General features: G+C 44.8%; 1 protein-coding gene across 18 annotated transcripts in view; it reads right to left on the bottom strand.

The window, feature by feature from the left end:
* Positions 1–11,122, bottom strand: part of EIF4G3 (eukaryotic translation initiation factor 4 gamma 3) — a 336,337-nt gene extending 325,215 nt beyond the window's left edge. For 16 of the 18 annotated variants that reach the window (XM_041768194.1, XM_041768199.1, XM_041768195.1 and 13 more), the window contains exon 1: positions 10,766–11,122. In XM_041768194.1, the coding sequence (XP_041624128.1) occupies positions 10,766–10,974 (209 nt within the window). In that variant the 5' untranslated portion in view covers positions 10,975–11,122. Of the gene's footprint in view, positions 1–9,755; positions 10,188–10,765 lie in introns of those variants that run through there. The other 2 variants (XM_041768212.1, XM_041768211.1) reach the window with 2 other exon arrangements.
* Positions 11,123–16,197: the final 5,075 nt, after the last annotated feature.

The following is a 16,197-nucleotide window of genomic DNA, read 5'->3' as shown; positions in this document are numbered from 1 at the left end:
AAAATTATCTTAATAATAGAGATAGGCAAAATCTCTTTTAAGAAGCTCTCCTGTTTTTCAGGCATTATACAAAAGGTGAAAATGATTAAGGTTCATGTATTCAGTAGGCCATATTTTATAAATAGCACACCTTACTAAATCTCAAATACTTAATGGTTGATAAAACTTTATTATTTTTTAAAGATTTTATTTATTTATTCATGAGAGACACACAGAAAGGCAGAGACACAGGCAGAGGGAGAAGCAGACTCCATACAGGGAGCCCAACATGGGACTCGATCCCGGGTCTCCAGGATCATGCCCTGGGCAGAAGGCGGCGCTAAACCACTGAGCCACCCAGGCTGCCCGGTTGATAAAACTTTATTTATTGTTTTTAAGATTTTATTTATTTACTCACGAGGGACAGAGAGAGAGAGAGAGAAGCAGAGGCACAGGCAGAGGGAGAAGCAGGCTCCATGCAAGGAGCCCGACGTGGGACTCGATCCCGGGTCTCCAGGATCAGGCCCTGGGCTGAAAGCAGGCACTAAACTGCTGAGCCACCCAGGCTACCCCGGTTGATAAAACTTCAAATGTAATTCTGTGATATCACTGCTAGTCTCTTAATCTTTCCTGTTCCTTATTTCAATCTGCAGACCTCAACAAATTTTCTTTTTTTTTTTTTAAGATTTTATTTATTTATTCATGAGAGACATAGAGAGAGAAAGGCAGAAACAGGCAGAGGGAGAAGCAGGCTCCATGCAGGGAGCCCGACGTGGGACTTGATCCTGGGTCTCCAGGATCACATCCCGCGGGGCTGAAGGGGCGCTAAACCGCTGAGCCACCAGGGCTGCACTCAACGAATTTTCTTTTTTTTTTTAAAACAAATTTTCAATAACAGTTTCCATCATGTCAGTTTCCCAGTAAATAAAAAACAAAAACAGAACACAACTGATTTTTGACAAAGTGCCCAGACAATTCAAAAAATATTCTTTTAACAAATAGTGCTCAAACTGGATAGTCGCATGCAAAAGAATAAATCTGGATCCTTACTTCACAGCATACACAAAAATGAACTCAAAATGGATCAAAGATCTAAATTTAAGAGCTAAAATTAGAAAAGAGTAAATTTCTGTGACCCTGGGTTAAGGAAAGCCTTTTTAAACACACTAAGGAAGCACAAGTGACCAAAAAAAAAAAAAAAAAATCCAAAGGACACCATCAAGAAAGTGAGGGGCACCTGGCTGGCTCAGTCAGTAGAGCATGTGACTCTTGGTCTTGGGGTTTTGAGTTCAAGCCCCAAGCTGGGTACAGAAATTCCTTAAAGGGACGCCTGGGTAGCTCAGGGAGCGGTTGAGTGTCTGCTTTCAGCTCAGGGCATGATCCTGGGGTCCTGGGATCAAGTCCTGCGTCAGGCTTCCTGCAGAAAGCCTGTTTTTCCTCTGCCTACGTCTCTATGTCTCTGCCCCACTCTCTGTGTCTCTCATGAATAAATAAATAAAATCTTTAAAAAAAAAAAAAAAGAAATTCCTTAAAAATAAAATCTGTAAAAAGAGAGAGAGGAAGAAAAGACAACCCACTGAATGGGATAAAGTATTTGTAGGAGTGTGTGGGTGGCTCAGTCAGTTAAGCTTCCAACTCTGGATTTCCGCTTAAGTCATGATCTCAGGATCATGAGGTCAAGCCCCATGTAGGGCAGGGCTCTGTACTCAGCAGGGAGTCTGCTTGAGATTCTCTTTCCCTCTCCTTCTCCCTCTGCCCTGACTACCACCCATCCTACCACCACCACCTTGTGGGCACACAAGCACTCCCTCTCAAATAATAAATCTTTAAAATACACACACACACACACACACACACACACACACACACACACACACACGGGCCCCTGAGTGGCTCAGTCAGGTTAATTGTCCAACTCTTGGTTTCAGCTCAGGTCATGATCTCAGGGTTGAGGGACTGAGCCCCAGGTCAAATTCCATACTCAGCTTGAGATTCTTCCCTCCTCCATTTCCCTACCCCTCTGCTCCTCATCCACTTGCATGCTCTCTCATTCTCTTGCTAAAATAAATAAATAAAATCTTAAAATAATAAAAAATATGTATATTTGTAAATGTTGTAGATAAGGGACTTGGGATCCAGAATAGATAAAGAACTCTTACAACTCAATAATAAAAAGACAACCTCATTAAAAACCTGGGTAGAGGGGAAACAAAACTGGGTAAAGGATTTGAACAGACATTTCTCCAAAGACAAATGTCCAATAAACACAAGAAAAAATACTCAATTAGCAATCAAGGAAAAGCAAATGAAAACCATAATGAGCTATCACTTCACACCCACTAGGATGTCCTATGATAAAAAAGATAATGACAAGTGCTGGAACCCTCATACTTTGCTGATACGAATGTAAAATGGTGCAGTCACTTAGGATAAACTTTGGCAGTCTCTCAAAATGTTAAACTTGGAGTTACCTTCGGACACCTTGGTGGCTTAGCCAGTTAAGTGTCTGACTCTTGATTTTGGCTTCTGTCATGATCTCAGAGTCCTGAGATCTGCCAGCAACAGGCTCCACACTCAGCGAGGAATCTGCTTGAGATTCTCCCTCTACCTCTGCCACCCTCTGCTCTTATGTGTGTAGGCTCTCTCATAAATAAATCTTAAAAACAAAATAAAACAAACATGGAGTTACCTTATAAAGCCTAGCAACTGTATCCCAATGTATATACCCAAGAGAAATGAAAACCTACATCCACACAAAGACATTCATAGTATAATTACTCATAATAGTCAAAAAGTTGATGGGGCACCTGGGTGGCTCAGTTGTTAAGCCTCTGCCTCCAATTCAGGTCATGGTCCCAGGGTCCTGGGACCAAACCTGCATCAGGCTACCTGCTCAGCTCGGAGTCTGCTTTTCCCTTCTCTCTCCCCCCTGATCTTGCTCTAATATAAATAAAATCTTTTTTTTAAAGATTTTATTTCTTTATTCATGATAGACATAGAGAGAGAGAGAGGCAGAGACACAGGCAGAGGGAGAAGCAGGTTCCATGCCGGGAGCCCAACGCGGAACTCGATCCCAGGACTCCAGGATTGTGCCCCGGGCCAAAGGCAGGCGCTAAATTGCTGAGCCACCCAGGGATCCCCTAAAAATAAAATCTTTAAAAAAAAAAGTTGAAACAACCCAAATATCCATCAACTGACAAATAAATAAAATGTGATATTTGTGAAATTATACAGCAATTAAAAAAAAAATAAAGTATTGAGGGACACCTGGGTGGCTCAGCGGTTTACAACCTGCCTTCAGCCCAGGGTGTGATCCTGGAGTCCCGGGATCAAGTCCCACATCGGACTCCCTGCATGAAGCCTGCTTCTCCCTCTGGCTATGTCTCTGCCTCTGCCTCTCTCTCTCTCTCCTAAATAAATGAATTCTTAAAAAAAAAAAGACAAGTTCTAAAATTGATTTTGGTGATGGCTGTACAACTGTGAATATAACTCCAAACCACTCAATAGTATACTCTGAATGGGTGATATGTGAACTTGGTTTCTGTGGCATGTGAACTCTATCTCAATAAAGCTAGTAAAAAAGAAAAGTAACAGCTTCACATAAATGAAGCCTAACCTTCTCATGTATGGATTCAAAGCCCCCTACAATATGGATCCATTATTTCAAATATTCTACCACAATAATCCTCCACTCCAAGCACACTAATGAGGATCCTCACAACCCAGCATATAGAAAGCTTATTTCAAGCCCAAACCTTTGCTCATGCTAATTATCATTACCACAATCCACTCCCTCTACCCATCCAAACAACTGTAGTCTTAAGCTCTTATTTTTAATATATTTTAAATTCATCTTTCAGTTCAAATTCTGTTTCTTATATGCTATTTTCTAAGGCCTAGTTACTGTTAGCAGATAGTTAAGTAACAAAGCAAGCAAGACACAAAATTATATGCGTAGTCTCATCCTGTCCCCAGTCCCTCTGTTCCCTCTGCAGTGACAGAAACACTGGAGACCCTGCCAGGATAAGGCAGATCAAGACAAACACTGCTGTCACTCCAAAGGACATTTTACAGCAATACAATTATCAAGATGATTTTTTTATTCTTATATATGTAATTTGAGCTTAAGTTATGTTATAACAGAAGGACAGAATTTAAGCCCATTAAAGCCAAAGAGGGGCACCTGGGTGGCTCAGTGGTTGAGCATCTGCCTTTAGCTCAGGTCATTATCCCGGGGTCCTAGGATCGAGTCCCACATCAGGCTTCCAGCAAGAAGCCTGCTTCTCCCTCTGCCCATGTCTCTGCCTCTCTCTCTCTGTTTCTCATGAATAAGTAAAATATCCCCAGTAAAATATTTTTAAAAAATAAATAATAGGGGATCCCTGGGTGGCGCAGCGGTTTGGCGCCTGCCTTTGGCCCAGGGCATGATCCTGGGGTCCCGGGATCGAGTCCCACATCGGGCTCCCGGTGCATGGAGCCTGCTTCTCCCTCTGCCTGTGTCTCTGCCTCTCTGTCTCTCTCTATATATGTCTATTATAAATAAATAAATAAATAAATAAATAAATAAATAAATAAATAAATATAAATAGATAGATAGATAGATATTTTTAAAAATAAAAATAAATAATAAAGGCCATAGAAAAAAGTGCAGGAAAGAAATACATGATAATGTTAACAGTGGTTATCTCTACATATTAAGACTATGGGTGACTTTTAACTTTTCTGTAATCCTGATTTAATTGTATGTTAGTTCTTATAATCATAAAACAAAATCTTTAATAGTAGCATTTGACTATAAATGTTTTTCCTCTTTGGTCTCATACCAATGCTAATTAATCATCAGTATCTATACTTCAAAGGTAACTCAGCCACATAGATGACATTGACTTTGTAAACTAGGTCAATGCTATTCCATATCAAACAAAATTATGAAACTATCATCATTTCAATTACACATCAACGCAAAACAATTTTAGGGCAGCCTTGAATGCTAAATGTGAGTTGTGATGCCATCTATATTAGCCCTAAACTTATCTTAAAACTGATTCCCAGACTCTAACTTAACATTTCAACAAATATTTATAGACAAATATTTATAGACTTCTTATTTGCCAGGTACTGCTCTAGAGGTTAGCAATTCAACAACAAACAAAACTGACAAAATTCTCTGCCTTTATGGACCTTACATTATATTGACTGAATTCAGTATCTCCTAAGAGGGAACACACGTGGGCTTGAAAAAGGACAAAACTACCACTAGTTAATAAAGTCATAAAAACTGACAAATTTCAAATGTACTTAAAATAGTTAAAATTGTCTCAAATTTCAGCTAAGGCTACAAGAGAGTGAAAAACTCCTCTCTGAACTTGTTGGCAGCAAGCCAAACAACTAGGAACCATTTGAGAAATCAGAAGTAGCCTGGGATCTCACAATATTTCATCGATTTAATCTCAGCCGCAGTTTATACACTGCTAGAAGTCAGGCACCTGGCTAAAAAACCAGGAAAAGTTTCCTATTAGGTCAAATTATTACTCCTAAAGTAAAAATAGATTGTATCTCATTACAAGAGTTTATTCCAGAACTTACTTTCCCTCATTCTCATAATGAACTAACTATATCATCAAACAGAGCAAGCCACCATCTGGCTGGCCATAGCAACCTTATTTTATGGTCTCAAGCCATGCCACGATCTTCACTACCCAAGTCATAGAGGCATTTCAGTCTGTTTGACTAAATCTAACATTAATAAGCCAAAACCCAGAAGCCTCTTATACAATCAAGTTGCCTTCCCCATGATCCATGTTAGTATGCTTCTAATGTCACTGACCATCAGACAAAGAATACATTAATAAGTGTCTATAAGGGATACCTGGGTGGCTCAGCAGTTGAGTGTCTGTCTTCAGCTCAGGGCGTGATCCCAGAGTCCTGGGACTGAGTCCCACATCAGGCTCCCTGCAGGGAGCCTACTTCTCCCTCTGCCTCTCTCTGTCTCTCAAGAATAAATAAATAAAATCTTTAACAAAAGAAAGAAAAGAAAGCTCCAACGTGGAAGAAAAAAAAAAAACATATCAGTCCTTCGGTGGTTTAACCTCAGTTTGACAGAAAAGACCTCACTTTAAGACCTAGAAGCCTAGAACAAGGAATAGCAGCAGCAGTGATTCAGGTAGCTGAGTAGCATTCTTCCTTCCTAATCTTCATCTTCCATCAGTCTCCCCATCTCCTTCCTAGAAGAGAATCTACCCTTAAGAACACACATTCATTTCTGTTGATGGTGGGGCATAGGAGTGGAAAGACTGCTGGCCGCTTCATGAGCTACAGAGTTCTAGCTGCTAGTTACAACAGTATTTTGCTAGAGGCCTTGCTAACTTCTGAACAAGCAGAAACATGCACTGAATCAAATGTGCAGGCCTATTCTAATGCTTTAAGAGTCAATGAGGTAAAAATAACATACATGTCTTGCAATATGTGGCTACGAACTAATTAAAACAAGATACAGTATCATAATATTCTAAATGACTCCACAGAGCCTCTGTACCGCATAAAGACCTTACCCTAACTACCTCCCAGTCTCATATGCCGACTTGGTAAGAAATAAGTAACGAGGCAGGGACGCCTGGATGGCTCAGCAGTTGAGCCTCTGCCTTTGGCCTTTGGCTCAGGGCATGATCCCGGAGTCCCGGGATAGAGTCTCACATTGGGCTTCCTTTTTTTGTTTTTTGTTTTTTGTTTTAATTTTATTTATTCATTCATAGACAGAGAGAGGCAGAGACACAGGCAGAGGGAGAGGCAGGCTCCATGCAAGGAGCCCGATGTGGAACTCGATCCCGGGTCTCCAGGATCATGCCCTGGGCCGAAGGCAGGCGTCAAACCGCTGAGCCACCCAGGGATCCCCATCACATAGGGCTTCCTGCATGGAGCCTGCTTCTCCCTCTCCCTGTGTCTCTGCCTCTCTCTCTCTCTCTCTCTCTCTATCTCCCATGAAGAAATAAATAAAATCTTTAAAAACAAAGAAGTAACAAGGCATAGTAGAAAGGACATTCATGAGCTTTGGAGCCAATCATACCACGGTCTGAGCTGTAGACCACCACTAACTAGATGGACAACCTTGGGAACATTACTTCTCTACTCTTCAGTTTCCTCATCTGTAAAATATAAACAGTACCTACCTTATTAGGATTCTTGTGAAAACTAAGAAAAAAAAAAAAAACTAAATAAAATGATGCATGTATGGTACTAGAACAGTAGGCACTCAATAATGAATACTATTAACATGCAGATTTAGCTTTGGTCAAGAGGCAAAGAAGAGGAAAATAAATGTTATGGCTTCAACCTATAAAACTGAAAATCAACATAGAAAACAAAAAAAAAGAATTAAATACAAAAAAACCCTCAATGGGTATATTTGTTTTTAATATATCATATCCAAGACAAAATAGCTGAGGACACAGGTCATTTTCCTGTTGCCACAGGCCTTTACCAAATTTAGTTCCTTCAAAGAACCCACTGCCCTGATTTTAACCAAACTGGTTGCCCCAAAACAGTAACTAGACTCCCCAGAAGTGTCAGCAACTCGGAGAGAAATTACACCCTGAAGTCTTTCCATATAAATAGAACACTGTGTATTCATAACAGACTGCAAAATTGCTCTAAGTCAGAACTATTTGGGCACCTAAATTCAAACTCATTTATCTTTAATTAATCTGAAAGGTAAGCAATTTCCATCTAAAGGGCTAGGCTTTTAACGGGGGCCCAAGAACCCCCTGAAAATTTAAGCAACGATTTTCTGTGGAGAGGGTCTAAAAGCTTTCATCAAAATGTCAAAGTTATTTGTTACCCAGAAAAGGTTAAGAATCACTTTTAAAATGCTCAAACAGAGCTTCAGAAGCTCATACTGGGAAGCTGGGGAGAGCATATCTCAAGGCAAGTATCTTGAAGTGCCAATTTCATAAACTATTCATATTGGTTTACGTTATAAAAACTCTAAGCATATTCCTCCCTCACAGTAGCACTTTTCACAGTAGGGTTTATCCTCTTTCATCCCCCACCAGCCCTGCCACCCTCCATCATGTCCCATTCCTTGCCAGGCCCCATTCTCTGTCTCTTTGCAGTCAAAGGCCTCTACCTGAAACTGAAATGGCTTTATGGGCCCGCCATGCAATAATGATGCTTAGACGTAGGTTCCGCTCTATATTTCAATTTATTATTGCCAACATTCTCCATTTCTAATTTGTCACTTGAACACAAAGTACAAACCAAAAACACTGTCAGGTGACTCTCCTTCCAATATTTTCATAAAGTTAAAAAACTGTATGAATTTATTAATTCAATTCAAACACAATTGTACCCATATATTTTGAGGAACCGGAGATTTAACCAAGCCATAGAAAAAAGCAACTCCAGTCTTGCACCTCAGTCTCAAAGCTTCGTGTGTATCAACTAATCACATGATGACTACTTTCATCAAACAAATGCCAATTCCCACACTCCTTCTGGGTAGAAAAGCAGAAATTGCTGTTTCAATCCATCTTAACCTATTCCCCACTACCACTCGTAACATTTCATCATTAGTATGTTCTAATGAAATCTGTAACCTATACCTTATTTACTACCAAACCTTTAGATTTCACTAATCAAAACCTCAGTGAGTGAAGCATTAAGATAACAGAATTGTGAAATACATTAAGAATTTTAATCTATTCTATGACATGAGACCATGTAAAATCTTAAAGCCACATAAAACCAACTATCCCACATTACTACAAATGGGTGTAAGTATCATTGTCACCGGAAATTACACCTTAAATGTATGCCCTTTAACAACTGTTGCAGTACTGGTAACTACTTCTGTGTTGCAACCAACTCAGAGCTTGTAGAAGTCCTTCCTTTGTGAAATGCATTGAGAAAAAGCACACGTGAACACTTAAATCACAGCTCTTTGCGTCCAAATAAAGCTCCAAGTGCTTGGTGAAGTACTGGTCACTTACCACTTTGTACATCAAGCACACACACTATGGGCTTCCTTTCAATGCTTAATTGCCAAAATAGCTCCAAGATACAAGTAATGAAGAATTTACTTGGTGGCACAGTATATAAACTTACGGCCCTAACCAAGTATGGGCAATCAAGACCAAAAAAAAAAAAAAAAAAAAAAGACTGAAATTAGAAAGGAATTCAAACTCACAAAGCATTAAGTGAAGATATGTTTAAGAGATCCAGCAGTGACCTCCACCTGGAAGTAGGCAAATCAGCCAACCCTTTTTTCCCCCCAAAGTAAAGCAACTAGGGATCTTGATCAACACTAACCAGCTTTTTCCATGAGCAACACTAAGGTATCATTAAGCATTCTCATCCGTGAAAAAGAATCATGCAGGATAAAAACATTATGAAATCAGTACACACATCACACTGGAATGGAATTTATCTTTACTCTGCGCCACACTGCCTGGATTGAATAACAATATTTAAAGAACAGAGAAAATGACACTTGACAGAAACCAAAAGGGTGACCTGAAATGACTCTAGAAGGGAGATACCTTTCCCTTCTCAAAGTAATCGATACAGACAGGAATCAAACTACAGACTGTGAAATCATCCGTGGACTTCACCGCAATTATTTGCTCCAACACCCTACTCTCTCTGGAAGTCAAACACAAAATGACACAAATACAAAAACACAACACATCTAACAGCCAATGGTTATTTATTGATTTACACAAATACAACGGATGGGGGAGGGAAAGGTGCATGACGAAATGTTATTCTCAGGTAGGTAATACCTTTCTAAATCTCCGTGGAATTCATGAATTCAACGTTTTACCTCCACCGGCTAGTTTCTGACTAAAATACCTCGTGATCAAGTCTTTTCAATCAAAGCTGTCCAAAAATTCTACAATCGAGCAAATAACATGAAATTAGATACATTCAATACCAGACTGTCCTCCAGAAGCTCTGATCCCCTCTAGACATCAGGCCTAAGAAGAGGAAATTAAAGCCTTTGAAAATATCCGTAACAGAAGCCTTCCAAGAAGTGAGACTTTTGGGGGTGATGGGTAATGTCAGTTAACTTCCTCTTCCTTTAAAAAGGTCAAAGACAGGGAAGCGTCCGGTGTAACATTTCCTCCTCAGATCGCGTTCCACCACAAACCACATCACAACTCCCCCCCCCACCCCCCCGCATCGCTAAACAACATTAGCCAGAGAGAGAGGGGGGTGCTTTTCGTACATTTTCACGGTAGATTTAAAATCCGACTTACCTCAAAAACGAACTGAGCTTACTTTCAGACAGGAAATCTACCCATAAAGTTTATTATGTACTAATAATAACAATTAGGGAAGCCCACCAGGCCCCGCTGCAGGGGGAGCAGGAGCGAGAGGAGCAGGAGGAGGGTGTAGTCCTCACAACAGAGAAAAGCCTTCCCTGCAGGGCTGGTCCCAGGCACCAGCCAATTCGGCCTAATAAAGGGGGGCGGGGGGAGGCCAGGAGGTGGGGGGAAGGGTCCCCCAGCTCTAAAAGGGAAGGGCTGCAGAGGCCAGGCCGAACCGAGCTAGTTTTCACAGGACTGCAGAGGGTCCCGGGGTCCCCCGCGGGGCTGCGGCCGCCGGGGCACCCCGAAAGCTCCGGCCGAGCCGGCTGCGGGGGCTCAGGCAGCAGCCCCTTCCCCGACTGGGCTGTGGCGGCCGGCAGGAGGGTCCCCGGGGAGCCGGCCCACCCCCCCCCATCCCCCCACCCCCACTCCCGGGGCTGCGGCGAGAAGCCGAAAGGCCGGCAGGAAGGTGAAAAGGATACTGTTGGGGCGCCTGGGTCTGGAGGGCCCTGATGTTCGGGTGAGGAGGGGCCGCTGCCGCCGCCGCCGCCGCTGCCGCCGCCGCTGCTGCTGCCGCCGGGTGAGGAGGCGGTACCGCTGCTGCCGCCGCCGCCGCCGCTCCGGTGCCGGGTCCGGTTCCTGCTGCAGCCGCTGAGCCTGATTTCAGAGCCGGTTTCTGCGGTAAACTCATGGCAAAGCGAAGCCACCAACCCCCCCAGAGCGGGACCGGGCGCGCCGGGGTGCAGGGGCCGGGGGCAGCGGGGGGGCGGGATGGGGGCAGACCCGGGGAGGCGGCGGGAGCGGGGGGCCGGGGGGAGGCTGGGAGGAGGAGGAGGAGGGGGCCGGGGCCGGTCACACACGCCCGCCGCCGCCGCCGCCGCCGCCGCCGGCAGCAGCAGCCGCCCCGCGGGCCAGCACCACCGGCTGCCGGTCTCCGTGACAACGCGACCCCAGGGGGGGGGCCGGACCCGGCGGGGGCAGGAGGCGGAGAGACCGGACCTTTCACGGCAATATCCTCATGGGCCGGCGGCGGGGGGTCTTTATCCCCCTCCCCGGGGGAAGCGGCGCCCTTCTCGGTAGCGGGGCTCAGGCGATGCCGGCGGATTTTCTTCACTCAACGAGCAGAGCATCCAACATGGCGCTGCGGCCGCCTCCAGCAGTCCGGCAGGACGGCCGCTCGGAAAACTTCGGGCCTTTTCGGAGCGGCTCGGGAGGCCGAGAGTGGGAAGAGCCTTCGGCTCTTTCCGGAGACTGCGAGCGGTCGGGATTCTTCGGAGACGCTCGGGGGCGTCTTCGGCCGCCGTTCGGGAGAGCTCTGGGGAGGACTCGCCTCCTCGGGAAAGATCGGCGAGGGGGCTTCCCAGGCTCGCGGCGGCGGGGGTGCGGGGTGGAGGCGCGGACCAGAGGCGAGGTCTGGCCCGCCGGAGCCCTCCCCTGCCGCCCAGCCTCCAAGAACAATGGCAACGGCCCTGGAGCCTGCGGTCCGCAGAGCCCTGCCCGCAGGGGCGGGAGGCGGTGAGGCGAGAAACCTCACTTACAGTGGAAGGAACCGCTTAACCAGAGTGAAACCGCTGGAAAGGAACCCGCTGCGTGCATCTGTTAGCATAATAAATAGCACTCGCAGGCCCCCAACGCCACTCTCGTCCATTGTGTCGACACTTCGGCCTCCTTCTAGAGCACCCTGAGGAGCCTCATTTCTAGAGCATCCTGAAGCCCGAGGAGGAAAAGTGACTGGCCCAAGGTCACCCAGCTGGGAAGAGGCAGAGCCAAGCCTGGAGCCTAATTCCACCTTCACCGGGAGGAGCCTTGCCAACTCCCAAGTCGCCTGGGGGGGACCTGCTGCGACGCTCTTCATCTAACCAGCCCTAGGCTGAGGGTTCTGGGGACGGATTTGTCCAAGGCCTGCCCCATTACTAGGGCGCCCCTTGACCAGCAGCTCTTAAAATAGCACTTGTCTTTTGCTCCCCTTTGGGCCAACCAAGATCACCCAGCCCTTCCTCGCACACCCCATCTGGACCGGGGGCCTTGTCCTGGGTACAGGTGATGGAGTGGAAAGGAATCGCAGGAATCTACGGGGCGATCCCAGTAGGACTGGCTACCAGGCACCGAGCACTTCATACACATTATCTCATAGAGTCCTGTGAAATAGGTAGTACCCATTTTACAGGTGAAGAAACTGAGGCTCGGCACAATACCATCACACGACAGAAGCACTGAGGAAACTGAGGCAGAAAACAGACAAGAGACTTTCCCATGGTTATGACTCCTGCTAAACTTCTTCATTACTGACTTCTTTTTTTTCTTTTTTTTTTTTTAGTTCACATAAAGTTCTACACACAGTGGGTGCCCAATTCTTGACAATCCCTGGGAGCTCCATATGCCTCATTCCCCATCTTCAGACTGGAAGACAAGAGTTTCTTCATATGCTGGAATCTTAAACCGTTTGGACATGTTATATCTAATGACTTAGGATTGGATCTTCTGCTTTTCTCCAGGCATGACTGGCTCCAGGAACAATTCCCAAGTGGTTCAGTTGCCTATATTCTCCTTCCTGGTGTTCTCAGACTTCCTTTTCCCAGTCAAAACCTGTTCCCAGGAAAGAATTTGGCTTCTCATTTACACTAGAGTGATAACAGACTGATAATTGCTTAATTCCTATTCTTTTTCTAAGCCAGTTTCATTTTCTAACTTAATAATAGCTACAAGCATCAGGTGATTACCGTGTGCCTGATCTTTGCTAAACACTTTGTATTATCTCTCTTAAAGCGGAAAGACCTTGGGCAAAATAATGTAAAAGTCCTGATAAGATTCTGCCCCTAGGCAATTAATGAGGGGAGGCTTCCAGAGAGCAAGTCAAAAATGTAAAATGTTCTTTTATCCCAAACCATGGCCCTGCTCAATACCCCTCTCACAGAGCAGCTAGTATTTATTAAACACCTACTATGTGCCAGGATACAACTCTGCTGAACATGTTTGCTGAGATTAACTCTTATTCACCTCAACGACTATACAAGGTGTTACTTTATCCTGTTAACAAATGAAGAAACTGAGGCTCAAATATGTAAGGAAGTAACCTGTCTAACTTATTTTTTTTAAGTAGGCTTCACGTTCCAACAGGGGACTTGAACTCACCATTCTGAGATCAAGACTTGAGTTGGGAAAAAAAAAAAAAAAAAGACCTGAGCTGAGATGTAGAGTCAGATCTTTAATTGACTGAGCCACCCATGCACCCCTCAACCTATAGAACTTTTAAGTGGAAGGCCGGTATACAAATCCGAGGCATCTAACCAAGGGTCGGATAAGCCACATGTCCTTCAACATAGCAACCTCCCCATTGTGGCCAGAGGCGCTGTCAAAAGCAAAGCTGGCTCTGTGAACTTGCCTGCTGAGAGCCCTCTAAAGTTCCCCCACTGTCTTCAGGATCCAGGCTAAATTGGAGATCCTTCAGAACCTGGGCTCTGCTTCTATCCTGCATTCACACCCAGCTCAGGAACCACCTTGATCCCCCGCAAACAAAGCCATTTTCTTTCTGCCTCTGGGACCTATCCGCAGAGTGCTTCTACTTCTACTAGCAATAACCCCAAACCACCCTCAGTCTCCTCAGTCCATTGGTTCCTTCCTTCTCCTGCTTCAAGAGTTATCTCAGGCCTCACCTTTTCCAGGCAGCCTTCTCTCACTGCCCAGGGTGAAAGAGGCACCCCTCCTCCAGGCTCCCAAGGCAGTGGAGCTCTCTTTGCTCTCAGGACAAAGTACAGCCATTGGGATCCAATTACCTGAGTTTGAATCTCAGCCCTGCCTTTTATTATTAGCTGGACGACCTTGAATAAATCACTTAACCTTCTCTCAGCCTCGGTTTTCTCATCTGTAAAAATAGGTTCTACCTCTTATCATGAGAAATAAGACAAATACAGGGCCTCCTGGGTGGTTCAGTGAGTTAAGCATCTGACTTCAGTTTAGGTCATGATTTCAGGGTCCTGGGATCGAGCCCCACATGCATCCTCCCATCAAGCCCCATATCAGGCTCCACACTCAGAGGGGAGTCTACTTCTCTTGCCCCTCCCTCGCTTGTACTCACAATAAATAAATAAAATCTTTCTCTCAAATAAAATTTTTTAAGTCCTTTAAATTTTTTTTAATTCTTTTAAAAGATTTTATATATTTATTCATGAGAGACAGAGAGAGAGAGAGAGAGGCACAAACAGGCAGAGGGAGAAGCAGGCTCCGAGCAGGGAGCCTGATGTGAGACTTGATCCCAGGACTCCAGGACCACGCCCTGAGCGAAAGGCAGACGCTCAACCCCTGAGCCACCCAGGAATCCCTAAACTCTTTGTTTTTTTTAATAGGGGCGCCTAGGTGGCTCAGATGCTTAAGTGTCTGCCTTCAGCTCAGGTCACTGATCCCTGGGTCCTGGGATGGAGCCCCACGTTGGGCTCCCAGCTCAGCAAAAAGCCTGCTTCTCCCTCTCCCTCTGCCTCTGCCCCTCCCCCTGCTCATGCTCTATCTATCTCTCTGTCTCAATTGAATAAATAAAATCTTTTTTTAATGTTTTAATAATTTTTTTTAATTTTTTAAAGATTTTATTTATTCATAGAGACACAGAGAGAGGGGCAGAGGCACAGGCAGAGGGAGAAGCAGGCTCCATACAGGGAGCCTGACGTGGGACTCCATCCTGGGTCCCCAGGATCAAATCCCGGGCTGCAGGTGGCGCTAAACCGCTGCGCCAACGGGGCTGCCCTAATTTTTTTTTTAAGATTTTATTTATTTGTTTATGAGAGACACAGAGAGAGAGACCGAGACATAGGCAGAGGGAGAAGCAGGCTCCCTGTAGGGAGGGAGCCCAATGCAGGACTCTATCCTCAAACCCCGGAATCACGCCTGGAGCCGAAGGCAGACACTGAACGGCTGAGCCACCCAGGCATCCCTAATAATGATTTTTAAAAGACAACAAATGCAAAGCACTTAGCCCAGTCCCTGGTTCATAGTAACTGTCACATATATTACTTAGTCATTTAAAATATCCTGAATATCTAGCACTCAATAAATAGGACATGAGGCTTTCTGAAGGACAGGATAATTGTGAATCATCAGAGGATTTCATGTTACCCTGGAGTCCTGGGTACCCCAGATCCCAGGCTGGGCCTCCCTATAAAGAGAAAGAAAAGGCCAAGAGTACCCCAGAGCAGGCACCAACAGCCCACAGGAGTGTTGTACCTTTGATCTCTACTGCTCCCAAAGCCCACCGTGCTGCCTCCAACACAGACCTACACCACCACCCCCAAATAAATCTCTATCTCCATCCTCATTCAAAGAGCAAGCAGACACGTGAAGACTTGGTTTGTACATCTCATGGCGGGTGATGGACTTTTTCCTATTTGTTATCATGTGGGTTCGGTGCTCTGTTCCTCTGAGTGAACTGGAGATTGAGCTTGGGGGGATACCTTCATTTCTTAATTGAAAACTTGAAAGTAGGGGATCCCTGGGTGGCTCAGCTGTTTAGTGCCTGCCTTTAGCCCAGGGCGTGATCCTGGAGTCCCAGCATGGAGCCTGCTTCTCCCTCTGCCTGCATCTCTGCCTCTCTCTCTGTGTCTCTCATGAATAAATAAATAAAATCTTAAAAAAAAAAACGAAGAAGAAGAAGAAGAAGAAGAAGAAGAAGAAGAAGAAGAAGAAGAAGAAGAAGAAAGAAGGAAAGAAGAAAAGAAAGAAAAGAAAAAAAAAGAAAAAGAAAGAAAGAAAGAAAGAAAGAAAGAAAGAAAGAAAGAAAGAAAGAAAAGAAAGAAAACTTGAATGTATTGTTGCAAGCTGGAGTTCTCTCTCTCCCCTCATTTTTCCTCCTGGAGGGGACTGGCCTATTAGCATAAAGACAAGCCATGTTACCCCAACAGAAGCCATCTTCAGTAGACACAGAGGGGTT

Source organism: Vulpes lagopus, chromosome 8 (genome assembly GCF_018345385.1).
Source record: "Vulpes lagopus strain Blue_001 chromosome 8, ASM1834538v1, whole genome shotgun sequence".
Lineage (NCBI taxonomy): Eukaryota > Metazoa > Chordata > Mammalia > Carnivora > Canidae > Vulpes > Vulpes lagopus.
This window is presented reverse-complemented; position numbering and strand designations above follow the sequence as displayed.